The sequence below is a fragment of the Bos javanicus genome, chromosome 14 (genome assembly GCF_032452875.1).
Source record: "Bos javanicus breed banteng chromosome 14, ARS-OSU_banteng_1.0, whole genome shotgun sequence".
Lineage (NCBI taxonomy): Eukaryota > Metazoa > Chordata > Mammalia > Artiodactyla > Bovidae > Bos > Bos javanicus.
In genome coordinates, this window is record NC_083881.1 from 2863085 (window position 1) to 2880814 (window position 17730).

A 17730-nucleotide genomic window follows, 5' to 3' on the forward strand; every position below is an offset into this window, starting at 1 on the left:
GCTGGTCTTCCTCCTGTCCTGGGTCCTTGTTCGTAAATGTGCCTCACTGAGGAGAATGAGATCCAACTCTCAGCAGCCTGTTGGCAAGTGTAAGAAATCCCTCAGTAGGACATTTCTCATAGTGTATGCCCTAGCACTTCGCACTGTGTTCCTGACAAGTTATAAGAGTGCACTGAATATTCTTTGAGTGAAGGAATCATTTAGTCCCTTGCTGGTTCAGTTCATCATGTGGCGGATGCTGTGCCAAGGAGACCACATAAACCTCGGGTGTATTTTCCCCTTTGGAGGTTATGTTCAAAGTTAGCATAGTGAGCAGTGCTCTGTGTGACTTAAGACATCTGTGCTTCCTTATAGGAAGAGATTGTCAGCTTTATCGCAGGAAAGCATTTAACGCGTGGCTTCTTAATCCCTTTTCGACAAATGAATGCAATAAATAAAGTTATCCATTTAAATTTTGTACCTTAATTTTTGTTATTTAAAAAATTTTTTGTTGACATGCAAAGATGCGAACTTAGAGACATGCCAAGAAGTAAACTTATTGAATTCTCATAAATTGGGCACAGTAACCAGAACAAGAAAACAGCACTGCCTGCACCCCAGAAACCCACTAGAGACCTCTTTCCAATTAGCGCCCCCTCCGAGGGTAACCGCTCACCATCGATTGGTTCTGCCTGTTTTGAGCTTTACGTAAATGCTGTCATTCAGTGTGTACTTCTTTGTTTATGACTTATTTTTGCACAAGACTTAGTTTGAGATCACCGTGTTATTTAGCTGGTTGTACCTCATTCTCGTTGCTGTATGTGCACCAATTATGACTACCGTAGTTTCTCTCTTCTACTACTTTGCATCTTGGAGCTTTGAGACACAGACAGCATCAAGACTGCTGCTGTGTGGACATAGCAGACGTGTCTTTGGGGAGCACATATGCACAAGTGCCTGGTGGGTGCATGTTCACGCATCCGCGTGCGTGCAGGCTGTAGCTTTATGTACCGACAGCGCCTGTTTTTCTAAGTGGATGTGCCTGTGCAGCATCCCCAGCAGTGATGAAACCTCCTGTTGCTCCAGCCGTGGTTTCTTTGAACCTTTGGGAATTGATCCTTGTTTCTAAGCATGTCACTTTCACGTGTGAAGGGTAGGTTAAACAAACAAATATAAGTGGTATGTAAACAATTTACCTGATCTTTTCGATCCTAAAGAACACTGCCCTAGTAAGTGTCTGCCGGGAAGGCTCCCCAGTCCCTGGGCGCTTCAGGAAGCCCGGTAAACCGACACTGTGTTCACTGGGAGCAGGTCTCCATCCTCTGCAGTCACCTGTAGAAATCACAGCGTTGAAAACCAGTGTGGACTGAGTGCCATCAACTCTCACACAGTACTTCAGCTGAACCCTCATGGTCCTTGGAGGTGTGGATGATGTTGTCATCATCAGTTTACAAGTGGGGAAATGGAAACAGGCCAGGTGGCTGACTGACCGCGGGTCATGACCTGGGATTCAAGGCAAGTCCACCTGAGTCTGGGGCACAGGCTGTCAACTGTCACGCTCTGCACTTTGATCTGAGACCCAGCTAAAGTCAGTAAGCTCCCTGGCTATGATTATGACTGGTGGGCAAACTCTTAACACTGTTTAGTTTAAAAGGAAAAAGAAGAAAGAAAAACACTGTTACACGGAATGCCTGCAGCTGGTTTTCTTAAATTTGCTTGAGTGTCAGAGAAAGTCCCGCAGAACAAAGGCAGCGTCTCTGGCTTAGGCACAGGGGCCCCCCCCAAGGACTTTGAAGGGTGGCATAGTTCCCATGGGCCATCACTGTTGTGCTGTTGCGTCTTGCGTGTGCTGCGCTTGGCTGCTGTGGCCCTCTGTGGTCCCCGAGTCCGTGGGAGCAGTGCTGTCAGTTTCCGTGAGGGTGAGTCTCCGGGGGCCCTGTGGCAGCTGGAGGCAGCCGCCCGGTGTGCGTCAGCCGGGGCCTGCGCTTGCCTGCTGGGTCCTCATCCCGTGTCCGCAACACATAGCCTTGTCTTCAGCTTGGGTCTGGGGCAGTGCTGGCTGTTGTGTGTTTGTTGTTATAACTTGATATTGTCGTGTTTGCTTCTTAACTTTATTATACAAAACTGGCCTTCGAGAAATCTGTTTGACCTGGAGGAGGGCATGGCAACCCACTCCAGTATTCTTGCCTAGAGAATCCCCATAGACAGAGGAGCCTGGGGGGCTACAGTCCATGGGGTCACAAAGAGTTGGACACATCTGAAGCGACAGCACACATGCATGACCTTGGGCGAGTGACTTAGACTCCCTGGAAGAGTGGAATCAGGAGTCCTACTATACTCCAGATCTAAATAAAGTCATCTAAAATGCATTTAGTTTTCATACTTGTGGTGGGCACACATACTTGGTAAGTAATAGTAAAAACAAAGCTTCATCTGAACATCCACAGGGGACCTGAAAGTCTTGGGCACAGAAAATGATCAGTTGCTGTTTTAAAAAACATAATTATTCACATTTAAAAGTGGTAGCTATTGTTGTCCAGATACCAAAATGCAAGGCACATCTTTTTGACGTTTTGTAGATGTCTTATGGACGTCTTCTACAGGCGTAATTTTTTTTTAAATCCTTTCTGATTCTTCATTTATCCTAAAATGTGAACTCTAGATTAAAAACTCTAGGTTTGACTAATAACATGAGATTACTTGTGCTTCTTCAGTGTATTTTTCAGGTGGTTTTGTATCTGCTCCCAAAATTCCTCTCAAAGGTGGTGTCTGAATTCCCCCTTAGTCATCATACCAGCGTCTTCCTTCTCGTTGCCATCTTGCTGGTCTCGATCTTATCTAGAAGAGTAGCCTGTTTTTCAATTATTCCTGTATTTACAGTGTAAAGTGTCTGGGGCCTTAGCCTTCCCAGTAATAAAAAATAAATAGTAAATATAAACTTAATAGGAACTTAATGTACAATTTAAACTGTTTTCCATGAAAAATTAATCATACCTGTTCCTTCCCTGTGGGGACCCCATACCCTGATGTTCAGACCTTTACAGGTGTGGCTTTGCTTTACCTTCAGCTCCGCAGCTTGGTTTTGCATGAAGTAAACAAATTTCTGGTGAGATTTGAACTTAAATTTCATAAAAGTTAACCCTTTGTGTTTACGTGGCTTCACAGACCATTTACCTTGCTGATCTCACAATAATTCTCAAGGATGAGATACCGTTGCCCTTTTCACTCAGGGCTCAAAATACCCTGTGACTTGCCTGGATCATGCAACCAACACAGGATGGTGCAAGACCCAAGCCCTCTTCTCCCCAGCCCAGGACCAGTGTCCTGGTCTCTACCCTGGGGTGGCCCCTCTCCACTAGGGGGGTCGCTGGCTGCCCCGCCCCTGCACTCCTCCTCACTCTGTTGGCTTCCCCGCCTGGTCTTGTTTGTAAGAGAACTTCGGATGAAGCTCCCCGCGCAGCTGGAATCCACACGTTTACCCGTTACTATCCGAAGGCCGCCCCTGGTGCCCACAGCGAAATCCTCACACTCTCGGGGCAGCTGCCGTCACCCCTCCCTTCACCCCTGTTTCTGGCACAGTTCTCTTCTCTCTGTTCCTAATTCCCTTTCCCCGAATGCCGTCTTCAGGGTTCTCCCTGAAAACCTGGAGAAGGAATGGAGCAGACATGGACATATGCCCTCCTGTCTGGACAGTGGAGGACCAGTGGCTGCAGGTTAAGGGGGCAGGCAGGTGAGGTGGGTGCAGGGGCTCTGGGACCAGTGGGAGCAGCGCTGGCTCCTTGTGGGTCCCGGGTCCCCGGGCACCTCACCTAGACTGGAGGACGCAGCAGCCCCTGGGGCACCCAGTCCGTTCTCGGTGAAGGGGGCTGGTGCTGCAAAGCCACGGGCTTACCTTCTGCAACTCTTCCTCTTGTTTAACGCCCCCCCCTCCCAAACTTGCAATTTAGAAATACCATTTGTGTCAGACTTTAGTGATTGCTCTAAGTATTACACTGTACATCTTTAACTTTTCACCATCTTGTTGTTCAGTCACTCAGTTCAGCTCAGTCGCTCAGTCATGTCTGACTCTGTGACCCCGTGGACTGCAGCACGCCAGGTTTCCCTGGCCTTTGCCGTCTCCTGGAGCTTGCTCAAACTCTTGTCCGTTGGTTGGTGATGCTGTCTACTTAGACTTAATCTTTGTATTTCACTTGAAATTACCGCTTCAATTCTTTCTGCTCTGGATGTCATATATATTCATATTTGTTAGTAATCTCATAAGATTCCACTTTGTGTTTTAAATAGCATTTCAAGGAAAGTAAGGGGGAAATCGAGTGAAGAGGAACTAAAAAGCCTTTTGATGAAAGTGAAAGAGGAGACTGAAAAAGTTGGCTCAAAGAAATGAATTCAGAAAACGAATATCATGGCATCTGGTCCCATCACTTCATGGGAAATAGATGGGGAAACAGTGGAAACAGTGTCAGACTTTATTTTTTGGGGCTCCAAAATCACTGCAGACAGTGACTGCAGCCATGAAATTAAAAGACGCTTACTCCTTGGAAGGAAAGTTATGACCAACCTAGATAGCATATTCAAAAGCAGAGACATTGCCAACAAAGGTCCATCTAGTCAAGGCTATGGTTTTTCCAGTAGTCATGTATGGATGTGAGAGTTGGACTGTGAAGAAAGCTGAGCACTGAGGAATTGATGCTTTTGAACTGTGGTATTGATGCTTTTGAACTGTGGTGTTGGAGAAGACTCTTGAGAATCCCTTGGACTGCAAGGAGATCCAACCAGTCCATCCTAAAGGAGATCAGTCCTGGGTGTTCACTGGAAGGACTGATGCTAAAGCTGAAACTCCAATACTTTGGCCACCTCATGCGAAGAGTTGATTCACTGTGGGCAGGAGGAGAAGGGGATGACAGAGGATGAGATGGCTGGATGGCATCACCGACTCAATGGACGTGAGTTTGAGTGAACTCTGGGAGTTGGTGATGGACAGGAAGGCCTGGCGTGCTGCAATTCATGGGGTCGCAAAGAGTCAGACACGACTGAGTAACTGAACTGAACTGAAGGGGGAAATCTTATATTTAACTCCAAACAGTGCTCTTTGTTCTTCCCTAAAGACCTTTCTTGAATTACCTATCGAAGAACTTCTTTAGCATTTCTTGTGGTATGAACCTGTTGGTTAATTTGGAGTGGTGGTTTTTTTTTTAATCTGAAAATGAATTGAGGTTCATTTCACTGTATACAGAACTCTGAACCGATGGCATTTTTCCTTTTTTTTTTTCCTTTCACCACCTTAAAGCTTTCTTTCACTATCTTCCAAGGAAAAGTCACTGGTCTTTCAAATTATTCTTCAACTTATGTCATGTGTCATTTTTTTTCTGGCTGCTTCCATGATCTGCTCTTTATTTTTGGTTTTCACCAGTTTATAACTAGGATGTGCTTGGGTGTGGTTTATTCACTGTATTTGGGCTTCACTGAACCTCTTGAGTCTGTAAATGTGTCATTTCTTCAGCTGTTTTTTTCTGTTCCATTTTCTCTCTACTTTTAAAACTCTGATTCTGTGTATGTTAAATCTTTTGATAGCGTCCTTCAACAGAGTCCAGAGACTCTGTTCTTTCTCTCTTTTCCCCCAGTCTTTCTCTAAGTCCCTCAGACCGGATAAATTTTGTTGATATATTTATCCTTAGTCTCCCTGACTCTCCTCTCATCTCCATCCTACTGATCATCCGGTCCCATGGAGATTTTATTTCAGATATTCTGGTTTTCGTTATGAAATTCTCATTTGACTCTTTTTTATAGTTTCTATTTCTCTGTTGACATTTCCTATCTTTTCATTAACTATGAACGAATTTTCCTATATGTCCTTGAAAATAACAGCTCTTTGAAGTCCTTGCTTGCTAATTCCAATTTCTGAGTCACCATTGGAGTCAGCTTCCTTTAGATTTCTTTTCCTCTTGGACTGGGTTACATTTTAGTGTGTGTTTGTGTATCACGTGGTTTTAGATTATGCCCTGGACTTGTGGCTGATAAGTTGTGGCAACTCCGGATTCAGTGTCATTCCTCTGAAGACCAGTTGGTTGGTTGACTTAGCAGGCAGCTAACTAGGCAGGTCTCAATTGCAAGCTCTCTCCATTCTATGAGCTCCAGTCTCAGTTCCGCTGAGTTCAGTCTCAGCTGGGCCGCCTGGAGCCTGCCCTATATGTGCATGGTACAAGGGTCAGCAAGTGATTCAGGCAGAATTTATACTCAGAATTTGAAGTACCCCCTCCCTGGCTGTCTTCTTCCTGGCATTTCCCCCCTCATTTTCCACCAGCTGTGGTGACCCAAACTCAGTCCTCTGGTTCTTCAAACCACTAGGATGGCTGCCGGTTCTTTGGCCAGCGGCCATCATCATGGGCCTCACCCGGTGCCATTCTTTCCTCCTAGCGTCCCTCCCCCCAGACCTGACTGCTCAGTGCTGTCTCAGGTCCTAGGTGTTGTCTAGGTTCTCTCTTCTGACCTAGTCTCTGCAAGAGGAGGGGTCACGTAGGAGCTTCTCCAACTTGCCCAAAATACCAGAGAGGTTACCATTTTAAAGTAAGATTTCTAGTAGAAATAACTTTTAAAAATTTTGAGACGTGTGACACAGTAGCCAAGCAGAAGTGCATAACTTCCTGAAGTTTGAGACACATAGTAAGTAGAGCGAAATGCAGATTTTGTGTTCGTGAAACGAGATGCTGGGTCTGCTGTGTGTGTTTATAAGAGAAGGAGAGGAGAACCCCGTGCTGCAGAGGTTACTGTGGCTGCAGAGACACCATCCCACAATCCCAGCCTCGTCTCAGGCCTCCAGACTTGTTTTCTGCAAAGATCCCCAGGCGGGGGTGGGGGGAGTGCTTGTTGAAAGGTCAATTCCATTCCTTTGTGGTGAGGCAGTGTTGGGTAATTATAAGAGATCATGTTTCAAAACTGGTATTCCCATGAACTTGCTAAAACAAGCCATTTCCCTCTTGGCTTTTTTTTTTTTCCCCTTCGGTTTCTTGGTGCTCTTTCTCTGGGTATTTTCCAGATTAGCCTAAGTAGCTATGAATCCAGACTGATTTTCTATCCAAAGCAAATTTTGTGATGTCATCATAAAATCATTATATTTAGGTGATCAAAGTGCAATCTTTTTTTTTTTTTTAAGTTATTTAAGCATAGAAGAAATGTGGTTTCAAAGGAAAGAATAGCAGTGTAATCGCTATCAGGAAGAACACTGTAGAAATGAAATAGATTTAAAAAAAAAAAAAAACAAGGCATGTAAAGATACAGAACTAGATAGCATTTACTGAAATGCCCTACTGGCTTCCTTCCCCTGCTTTCTCTCTCCATCCTAACAGTGAATGGGATGGGCAGCGTCGTTGTTCTTTATGTACGAGGACACAAGTTGAGATGCCCTGGCTGCCTGTGGTTACCCAGCTCCCAGCTCTGTCCCTTCTGCTGGGATGGTGGGAGCAGCTGGTCCCCCTCAGGACCGGTCACCCTGTCCACTCGAAAGCTCGCGCTGGAGATTTGCTTTAGTATCTCCGCTTCGTGGTGGGAACGAAGTAGCTGTCAGACCTCTTTCTTGCTCTCCATGAAAATACCTTAGACGTGAAGTCACATCCTGGGAAAGCGCTCCACGGCAGCTTGCGGAGCCTGGGAGGCCAGGCTCGCAGGGGTGCTGCCCGGAGTCAGAGCGTGCTTTCACATGTTCACGTCCTTTTACTCTGAGCCGGCGACTGGTTTGACTTTTTTTCCTAAAGTGAGGAAAGTAAAAACAAAACTCACGTTAAATAGTTTTTTCCCTCTCTTCCCAATTCTCTTCCTAGATAAGGCTCGTGGATAAAACGAAGAATGATTATCACATGCTCTAATGTTTGTTAAATGAGAAGTCTTACTATCTTCTATTGCTTTATCTCTCGGCGGGTTTGAGACTTAGAAACCACCGTCCCAGGAAGAACCATGTGGGCTCCTTGCCAGTTCACATTAGGCAGCTAAAAGCTCTCAAATGGAATGTATTGCTACTAAAAATATTTGTAGTTTGGGAAAATATGTTTAAATTTGACCTCCTTGACACTGTGCGCATTCCAGTTTTTTTGCTCTGGGTTCCGCAGCGACTGTAAAGAGAAAAGCTCAGAAATGTCTTCATGGGCACTCTTACTCCATCTATGGAAGAGTCTTTCCCTTGTAAAACCAGATTCTTTATGAGTTATTTATATTCTGAGCTGCTCTAAGCAACAAATTACTTCTTCTCAGAAACACTTTGACATGTTATCTTGGTTACGAGGCCACCTGGTTACCCTGCGTTCCTGTCCAGTGTAGCGGGTGGTGAAGGATTGAGAAGGAGGACTCAGAAGGGAGTCAGTGGGTCAGAGAAGAGGGGCACCGTGAGTGTGGGTGCAAGGGTCGGGGTGGGGGGGCCCGAGGGGTCTCCCGACGGCAAGGGCCTCCCACGACCCATTTGGAGGTGTTTGTGGGGAGGCAGTCACCTTCAGGTCACGGTGACCCAGTCCAGAAGACAGACGTAGAGTGCCTTCATGGGGCTGTTTGAAGTAGAGTTCCCATTGCCTTTAAAAATATGTCACACTTGGCCTTCTCACAGCTTGCCTTATTTTAACAATTTGAGGAAGTTAGAAATAAGGACAGTTTGGTTTGCTTTTGTTTTTTGCTTGATTTTTTTGTTTTGATTTTTGGGACTTTTCAGCTGTTTAAAACTACAGAAATTTTGGAAATTCTGATTTGGAGTCTGTTACTTATTTTGAGGGTCAAGTGATTGAGAGCAGGGTGCTCGTGATCAGAGGGGGCACTCTCTCATGCCGGTGGACCCCTGCTCCCGTTGGCCTGCCCGTGTCCCCTGTGAGGCGTGGGCCTGAGGCGCACCGTCTCCCTCGATGGCCCACGCGCACACTCGGCCCGTGCTGGCTTCAGTGCCCACCGTCCCGTCGTCACTGCAACAGTGTGATCCAGGGTCTGTGCTCATTCTGGGCGCGTGGGAACGGGGAGTTCTCAGTGCAGCAGGGGCCACAGCCTCTCAGACAGGCATACACGGCGCATTTTGACCCGTGAATCGTGGGATCTTAGCCAGGTCCCCACGGTCTTGGCTCTCGGGCACAGCGGCCTCGAGGGTGCCACCGGTCCTTCCCTGTCGTTTAAAAGTTTAGTGTTGTTTTCTCAGCCACGATCGTCTACATGGAGTGGGAAGGAAACCGAAATCATATTTTGAAGAGGGGATGAGCTCTTCTGACTAAATTTCGCTTTTCTCTAAGTGTTGATGTGGTCATTGAGGAAAACATTCCCTTCCCTTTAAAAAAAAAAAACCTCCCATGTGTAGTGAGGGCTTGCTGACTCAGGGCGGCCGGGAGATGGATTGTGCATCTTCTCCTGCTGTAGCTGTGTGAGAAGCAGCCTGCCCTCACCTCGGGCAGGGCAGCCAGAGCCTCTTCTGCAAACAGGCGAGCGATTCCCAGATTAGAAGGGGAGGCTCTGGGGCAGCTGACTTCACCTTCTCACGGACGCCTCCCTGGGAGGCTGGGGCTGAAGCAGCCTCCATATGCAGCTGCAGGGTGGCTGGTGGGGGCCGCTGTCTGCGCCCGGAGGACCGAGGTCCCTGCCGCCCGGGGCCGGGGTGGTGGGGTGGGGGTGGGGGGCCGGCGCCTGGGCTCCGAGCCCTGAGCTGCCTGGCGGGTGAGCAGCCGCGAGACCCGGTGCTGAGCTGCGTGTGCAAAGGCAGAAGGAATTTCAGAAGAGTTTCCTTTCTTCCTGACGAGACGAAGTGCTGGTTAAAGTGAAAGCTGGCAGGAAGGTTGTCCGGGCTGTTTGGGGCGTGTCTCCTACAGCGCTGATGTGGTGCCTCCGTGGGGCTTGCTCGGGGAAGCAGTCCCGCTGAAGGGAGCTGGACGTCTAGACCGTCCATCCTGGCTCCGCTCTGGTTTTTCAGCTTCTCCCTTCCCAGCCAGCTGTCCTTCCTTACCTGGGCTGTGGCTGTAAGCGGACCTGCCCTTTGCATCCAGGCTTCTCTGGAGTCCTTTTGGGAAGCTGGAAACCCGATCCTCTCTCCCTTTCTCATTGGGGCTCCTGGCGGCAGGGCGGGTCCCGAGTGTTCAGCTCCTGGCAGCAGCTCCCTCACACCCTGTGTTGTCTCCCCAGCACAATCCTGGAGGAAGAGAAGGTCCAGCAAGAAGAGCGCATGAGGATGGAGTCCAGAAGGCAGGTCACCGCGTCCTGGGACTCTGGAGGGTCCGACGAAGCGCCACCCAAGGTAGCGAGGCCCCCACCCCACCTTGGCATTCCTCCTGCTGACTCTTGAGGGTTTGGTGTAGGCAGCTGCGTGCTATCTGTGGAGAAAACCAAACAGCAGGTTATTCTAAGAGTCAGCACTGCAACTTTGGTTTCTTATTTGCTTCTCTGAGTACCACCCTCCTGTGCACTCATTTTCCTAATCTGTGCTGCAGCCTCCAGCTGTTTGAAGCCACGGATGATTGGATTAGATGTGACCTCCCAGCTCCCTGACCACCCGCCCCCCGCCCTCATCGTCAGGCTGAAGTGAGCATGCCTGGCTCAGGGGTTTCTCTTTGCAGAAGTTGGGGACCTAAGCCGTAAATGCTTTGCAGTTTGCTTTGTTTTGAGAGGAGTCTGCTTCCACCTGACCTTGTCCCTTGGGGTTTGGTTTTCTTCTGCTGAGAACCTGGAGCACATTTTCTGCCCTTTTCTCGCCTGTGGCCAGCAGCTGGGTTGTCTGTGGAGCAGGCAGCGCGTTGCATCCGCTTGTTGAGGTCGGTCAGCAGCATCCCGGCCCTGTCCTCCATCCTCCCGGCCTGCAGCCGGTGACCAGGCCTTCGCGCTGCACAGCCATGCTGGGGCTGGGAGGCCCTCGATCGTTCCCCTCAGGTCAGGATTTTTTGTCCTCCTTTTGCCGTGGACAGAATGGTGTTTTCACACACCAGCTTGTTTGCAGAGAATAATACAGCTCAGATCATTTTCTGGACAGTATACATAAAAGGCTTTTTTGCAGTTAATGGCGAACTGCTATTTGACATTTGATGAGCTAAAAATATATTAACAGAACTCTGACAGTTCATTCCCTTTTTGAAAAGTGTTCAGAAATCTGTTTTAACACAATGTGCTAGTAAATATTGTACCTATTTTTTTTCTTGGTCATTGTTTTAAACTGTGTAACAGGAAATATTATTACACATTTACAGTGAATGCAGGTTATTGACCAAGTTCTTCAGAACTTTAGAGGTGAAGGGTTCTGTAGTCTGGCTTCCTCCACCAATGGGAGAACTGAGGCCCAGGGAAGGAGGGCCACATGCTTTATTCTGAGGGGTCCCTCTGAGGCAGTTAGTGACGAGACCAGAAAATTTCTGTCTCTCCTCATTTAGCAACAACAGGTACCCACCAGAAAGCTATAAACCCCAGCTCCTGCGGCCTCCACAGGCCTCCTGCATGTATAGAGGTTTGCCTGTTTTCTCAGCCACAGCTGTGGAATGGTTCGGCACTGGAGAGCCTCGGAGTTCATTTCTCAGGCCCGGAAATCAAGTGGATCTACTCACAAGTGGCTCAGATGACCGAGCAGGTTCCCTGCTTGTTCCCGGCCTCACTCTCTTCATCTGTGAAGTGGGGGTACTAGTGTTCCCTGCCTCTTAGGGGTGTCGTGACGACCAGATGAGATTGTGTGTTCTCAGCACGTGTTTTGGTTCCAGAAGTGTGAGGAACTCTGTGTGGATGGTGATGAGCACAAACAATACAGCAGTCCCCGAAAACTCACAGAATTGAAGAACCTTTTCCACCTAAACGTGATTTTGTATCTCAATCTCTGTGATTTTTAATAATTTTCACGTGACTTGAGTTTTGAAAGCTCGGCTAGTAAATAAGTTCTTGGGCAGAGGTGGAGGCAGTTTGGCTTCCTTGTATTACAGAATAAAGGTGAAGCCAGCTTAAAATTTTAAATAGCCTCACATTTCTTTCTTTAGGACATTTTCAAAGTGTATATTTTGAGGCTCTTTTCTGTAATCAGAAATTGTTCTAGCCTTTAACACGGGTCAGCAGACTGCCCCACTGCCTGTTTGCTGTTGATGAAAATTTATTCTGTTGTGTGGACTTACCCCTTCCCTTGTGTTTGTTCATGACTAGGTCCCCCTACACAGTGAACCTAAGTGGTCCAGTTACTGTGTGGCTCAAAAAGATTAAAAAACTACTCTATGGGAATTCCCTGGCAATCCAGTGGTTAGGACCTGGCGTGTTCAATCCCTGGTCAGAGAACTAAGATCCCACAAGCTTTCTTCCATTCATGAGTTGTCTTTTCACTTTTTTAACCTCGTTATTTATAATGCGAAAGTTCTTAATTCTGACCAAGTTCAATTTATCTTTTTTTCATTTGTTGACTAGCTTTTGGTGTCCATTGCCTAACCCGGGGTCACAAAGGGCTTCCCTTGTGGCTCAGTTGGTAAAGAATCCACCTGCAACACAGGAGACCTGCGTTCAGTCCCTGGGTTGGGAAGATCCCCTGGAGAAGGGAAAGGCTACTCACTCCAGTATTCTGGCCTGGAGAATTCCATGGACTGTTTAGTCCATGGGGTCACAAAGCCTCGTGATTAGCGACTTTCACTTTAGGGTCACAAAGATTTACTCCTGAGCCTTCTTTTTTGAAGAGTTTTATCGTTTTAGCTCTTAGGTTTAGAGATATGATCCATTAGAATGAATTTCTGTGTATGTTGTGTAGACAGGATCCAGCTTCATTTTCACATGTGGTATCCTGATGTCCAGCATTATTTGTTGAGAAGACTGTTACCCCCAATGAAATGTCTTCACACCCTATATCATTCTTTCCAACTAAGCTCTTATATAAAATTGTTCTTTTCTGTTCTTTTTAACAAAAGGCAGATTCACCAAAACAATCAGAACACTATTCATATGATGCTCTGTTGATCTGTCCACAGCCCAGCAGACCTGGTTACCCCAGTCCGAGGTCCAGTGAAGGATTCTACCCCAGCCCGCAGCACACGGTGCAGACCAATCACTACCAGGTATGCGTCCACGCCAGGTGCCAGCCGCGCTCTTTCGTTCTTCACATTCAGAGTGGGGAGTACGCTATACACGCTGATGTTGATAGGTTGACATGTATATCTTTGTCATCAAACAGATGAACAATTCTCTGCCAAGCGCCAGGTTTCCTCACCTTGATAAGAACAGTGATAAGGCATTTCCCGCAGGCCTTTTTGCCTTGATCCTTTGCCATTTGATCCTTTCACGTGGTTAGGAGTTATATAGAAAAACTGCCTTAGATGGTTTGAAATCTCTTTGTTGTGAAAATTCCTAAAAGTTCTCTGGCAGTAATATATCCCTTCTGACTGAAACATAGTAACTGATAATAGCATTTCATGTTTAGTAAAATATTTTTTGATTAAAATATTCAAATAAACTGTGAGAGCTGTCTATATAAGTTATTTAAAAGTTTACTGAGTGTCATCAGTATGGAATTTTGATATAAATCAGCACCTAGAGATCTTCACTGAAGGGTGTATTGATGTTTGGAAATGTAGACTTGACTGCACTTTATCTCATTAAAAAGTTGCTGACAGTCCTGCCATCCAGAAGCAGCCTGATGAGTTAGGGAAGCAAAAGGAGAGAGATTCCTTTCTCTCTCCTTCTTTTGACTGAGCGAGAACCGTACAGAGAAACGCCTCCTACTTCCTTCTGCCTTGCCGTTTTTCTCCACATCCAACTAAACACTCTTTTTCTGCCTGCGCCATCACTGTCAGCCTGTGCAGCCGTGTCTCTCCCACCACCTGCCCTGGTTCATGAGAGGACAGGCCTGCGGGGGTCTTGTTTCTTCTTCGCTGGGGGCGTCACGGTGAGCTGGGCAGGAAGGGGCCTATAGAGCGACAGCTTAGCCGTGTTTCTGGCCTCCTGTTGCTTCTGCATCCGAGGATGGTCTGCGCTCAGCATTGTAAGAAGTGTGCAAAGTAGAGAATGTGTGCTTTCCTAGTGTACATTTGCACTGGCTGTCTAAGCTAACAGATGACCTTTCTTGAGGCCATAGTTGAGAGTCCATTTCCTTGCTTTACTGGCTTTTAGAGGTACCTGCACTTCTGACTCATGACCCCCCTTCTTCCATCATCCAAACCCCAGTATCTCCCTGACCATTCTTCAGTAGTCACACCCCCTTTTCTTTTCCCTTCTGCTTCCCACTTGCATTTTAGGGACCTTATGATCTCCTTGGGTCCACTGGGGTAGTCCAGAGCAACCTCCCCGTCCCAGGAGTCCTGACTTACAATCACGTCTGTGCGATCCCTTTGCCGAGTAAGGTGTTGACAGGTCCCAGGGATCAGGCCTTGGACATCAGGCCTTTGGGGAGCCGTTTCTCCGCTGCCACACTGTCCTCTGCAGTCTTGGTTACTTCCTGTCACCTGGAAGCCGGACCATGCAGAAGCCACACTGTGTCAGAGCGTGACCTAGCCGCTTCGCTCATCCGCAGGTCTCTGGCTACCCTGGCCCACATGGAGTCACAGCCGTGGCTGGCAGCATCTACCCAGGTCAGGCATCTCTCTTGGACCAAACAGATTCGTGGAATCACAGACCACAGGAGATATCCATGTGGCAGCCCAGCGTGGAGGTAAATTGGACGTCCTTGGGCTTTGCCTTGTTAATTGATGAGGCTGTACCCAAGGCACCTTTCATTCTGAATCCTAAGATTTCTCGGTTTAGATGATTCTAAGATCAGATGTTCTCTGGGTCTGTGAATCTTTTTAACTAAAAAATAAAGAGATGCTACCATCATTAGTCCATTCATTTGAAAAAACAGAGCCCTACATGAGGCCAGTGGACAGACAGAGCCTCCAGCTCAGCCACCCATGTTAATTTTTACTAAGTTTTCCTGGTGAAACCAAGAACCACTCCTGTAGTGTTAAAAAACACTTCTTTAAATCCAAGAACGTCTGTAGCTGTCTGCTGTTCATGTTCTTTCCCTTGGAGTAAACATGCCTTACACTCATAACATGCGTGTGTCACGTTTAACCCTCCTCCCACTGTTTTACTTCCAGATCGTTTCCACTTTTTTTGCTCTATTTAATGAAGCGTTCTGTGCACACATCTTGGATTACTTCTTTAAAATATATCCCTGCAAGAGAACAGTTGTATACCTGTTAAAGTTGTGTCAGCCACGTTAACCTGAAGCCCAAGGAAAAGCGGCTCCCACAAGCAGAGCATGAGAGCCTATTTCCCCCACCCTTGCTGCTCTGCTTAATTTTTTTTGGGAAGACATACAGAGAAAAAGTAAGAGCACCGTACGTGGACGCCTGAGAGTGACCCTCCTCACTGCCCCTTCCCCACCCCCAGGACTCGGCGGCGCTGGACCTGCGTGGCCTCGGGCAGGCGCTGCCCACACACCTGATGGAGGAGCGGCTGATCCGGCAGCAGCAGGAGATGGAGGAGGACCAGCGCTGGCTGGAGAAGGAGGAGAGGTTTCTGGTAACTGACGCACGCGCGATGCTTCCACTCCTCGAGCCCCGGGGCACCCGCTGTCCCGCCAGATGGCAGGAGGGTCCATCTTGTCCAGAGCAGGAGCGTTGGTGCCCTCAGACTTGTAGTAGTGGGTTGTTTGCTTGTTTGCTTTTCCCAACTGACTTTTTCCAGGTAAATTTCTAGGACATCAGCAGTGGCATTGCGGTCTCAGACATAGAACCGTTTCTGTGGTTTTGCATGGCTGCCATGCTCACACAGAAACGACTCCCGCTAAAGCGGCCGCTTGCACACAAGACACTGCCTCTCGCCACTGCAGGCCGGTGGCTAGACGGGCAGGCCCCAGGCTTGCCTTCCTGGGTCCTCGAGTTCACGGTCTGAGGGGCACAGCCCTCCGCCCACACACCTCTGGGGTTCCTGGCAGGAAGCATCTTCCTAGGACAGCTCTTGCCAGCAGCGCCTCAGAAGTCCCTGGGGACAGAGGAGTGGTGACAGCGGTCTCTGTGTGTCACGGGGGCCTCAGTCTCCCAAGCCCTCCCCTGTCAGCCCTCCTTCCTGAAGTAGCGGAAGAGAAGGATGGCTGGATGGAGCAGGACTCGGGGAGCCTTCACACAGCCCCACATCCGGGGGTCCAGGGCTGGTCCCCTGGGCCGTAAACATCCCCTGGGGCCTCTCATCACCCTCTGTGCTGAGGGACAGGACACCATCGATGAGGGGGATACAGCCGTGTTCAGGACTCTGGGAGTCCTTCAGGCACAGAAACACTTAAATCAACAGCCAGTTGTTTATAAGACAGATAGCCTATTTGCCCTCATTGATTTGTATTTTAAAAGTGACTGTCACAAACTCTCCAGATTAAGCTGAATGTATTGCAGTACCGGTGTCTGGTCTGTGGTTGCTCCTGGGGGCTGAGGAAGGCCAAGGCTGTGAGCTGCTCTGAGCCGGGGTAGCCGGGGGCACTGTGTGGAGCTGGGTGCATGTGGTGCCCAGGCGCACACAGATTGGGGTTTCAAGGCGGACAGGCCCAGGAGGCGTGCTCAGCCTCGTGAAGAGCTGGTCTGTGGGGAAGCTGGATGCCTAAGCCCAGCTCCACTGTCTGAGTGATGGCAGGTGTCCGGGAGCAAGACTGGAGACTCTGCCGGCTGTCAGCTGTTGGGTCTGTTCCTTCTAACTGAGATTTTACATACCACAGACATGCAGATCCTAGGTGTACAGTTGGATGAGTTTTGATAAATGTGTAAGTCCGCATACCCTCCTCTCCGTACGTAGAGCTTTTCTGTCAGTCCAGTAGCCTCCAACTCGTGTTCAAGACACATTAGTGAGCCGTGTAACCTGCGCCACGGGGCTCCAGTCAGTGCCGCGTCCTGTGACAGGCGTGGTGTCCTGGTCCCCTGAACTCATGACACTTGCGCCGTTTGTTCCTGACCCTCATTCCTCCCGTACAGCCTCGGAATCTCCTCTAAGTCCAGCTCTTGCCTCACTAAATCATTGCCTGTTCATTCAGAGTTCCCCTCACTGGCAGCTTGGTGTCTCATTCTCACTGACTGTTGTTTTAGTCACTCAGTCGTGTCCGACTCTTGTGACCCCATGGACTGTAGCCCGCCAGGCTCCTCTGTCCGTGGGATTTTCCAGGTGAGAATACTGGAGCGGGTTGCCATTTCCTTGAGGGGATCTTCCCGACCCAGGGATCGAACCTAGGTTTCCTGCATTGCAGGCAGATCTTTACCATCTGAGTCATTCTTAGTTATTATTTTTGTATATGAATATGCATTGAGTTTTAGGAAGTTACCTTGTATATAACAATATTTATCACATGAAATCTTTTTGACTGACTTCCTTGGGCTGTCTGAATGCACCATTGTCACTTTTTAAAAACATTTTTTCCCTTTATTTTCAGTTATGTATCTCATATTGCCTGAAGCATCTGTTGCCAACTTTGGTGTTAAATAAGTCCTTGCCTGCTTTTCTTGCTTTTATTTTTAAAGTTAACGTCTATAATATAATGTTGGCTTTATATTTCAAAAAATAACTTTTAAAAACCTTTTAAAAGGTTTAACATGATGAAGTGTGTGAAGCATTTTGCTTGGTTTTATGCTGGAATCACATTCCAGAGAGGAGTCCCCAGTAAGTCATGGTTGACATCCTTTTAAGGTCCTGGTTTATCTTGTTTGTGATGTTTCATTAGAGTTTCCTGTTGATCTTCATAAGCAAGAATGGTTTATCATTGTCACTGTTACGGTTTCAAGATCAAAACAGTGTTGGTGCCATGAGACAAGTTGCCTAACCGCCGCCGCATCAGCTTTGGGT

General features: G+C 47.9%; 1 protein-coding gene and 1 long non-coding RNA gene across 20 annotated transcripts in view; one reads left to right on the top strand and one right to left on the bottom strand.

The window, feature by feature from the left end:
* PTK2 (protein tyrosine kinase 2) overlaps positions 1-17730 on the top strand; it is a 192754-nt gene that overhangs the window by 158761 nt on the left and 16263 nt on the right. For 15 of the 19 annotated variants that reach the window (XM_061438469.1, XM_061438470.1, XM_061438471.1 and 12 more), the window contains 4 exons: positions 10111-10222; positions 12903-12989; positions 14441-14578; positions 15301-15432. In XM_061438469.1, coding sequence (XP_061294453.1) covers positions 10111-10222; positions 12903-12989; positions 14441-14578; positions 15301-15432 — 469 coding nt within the window. The remainder of the gene's footprint in view (positions 1-10110; positions 10223-12902; positions 12990-14440; positions 14579-15300; positions 15433-17730) is intronic. The other 4 variants (XM_061438476.1, XM_061438480.1, XM_061438482.1 and 1 more) reach the window with 3 other exon arrangements.
* LOC133260293 (uncharacterized) lies at positions 7244-10114 on the bottom strand. The gene is made up of 2 exons (XR_009740724.1): positions 9935-10114; positions 7244-7721 (listed from the first exon to the last, which is right to left on the bottom strand). It is a non-coding gene; the product is annotated as an uncharacterized LOC133260293 (long non-coding RNA).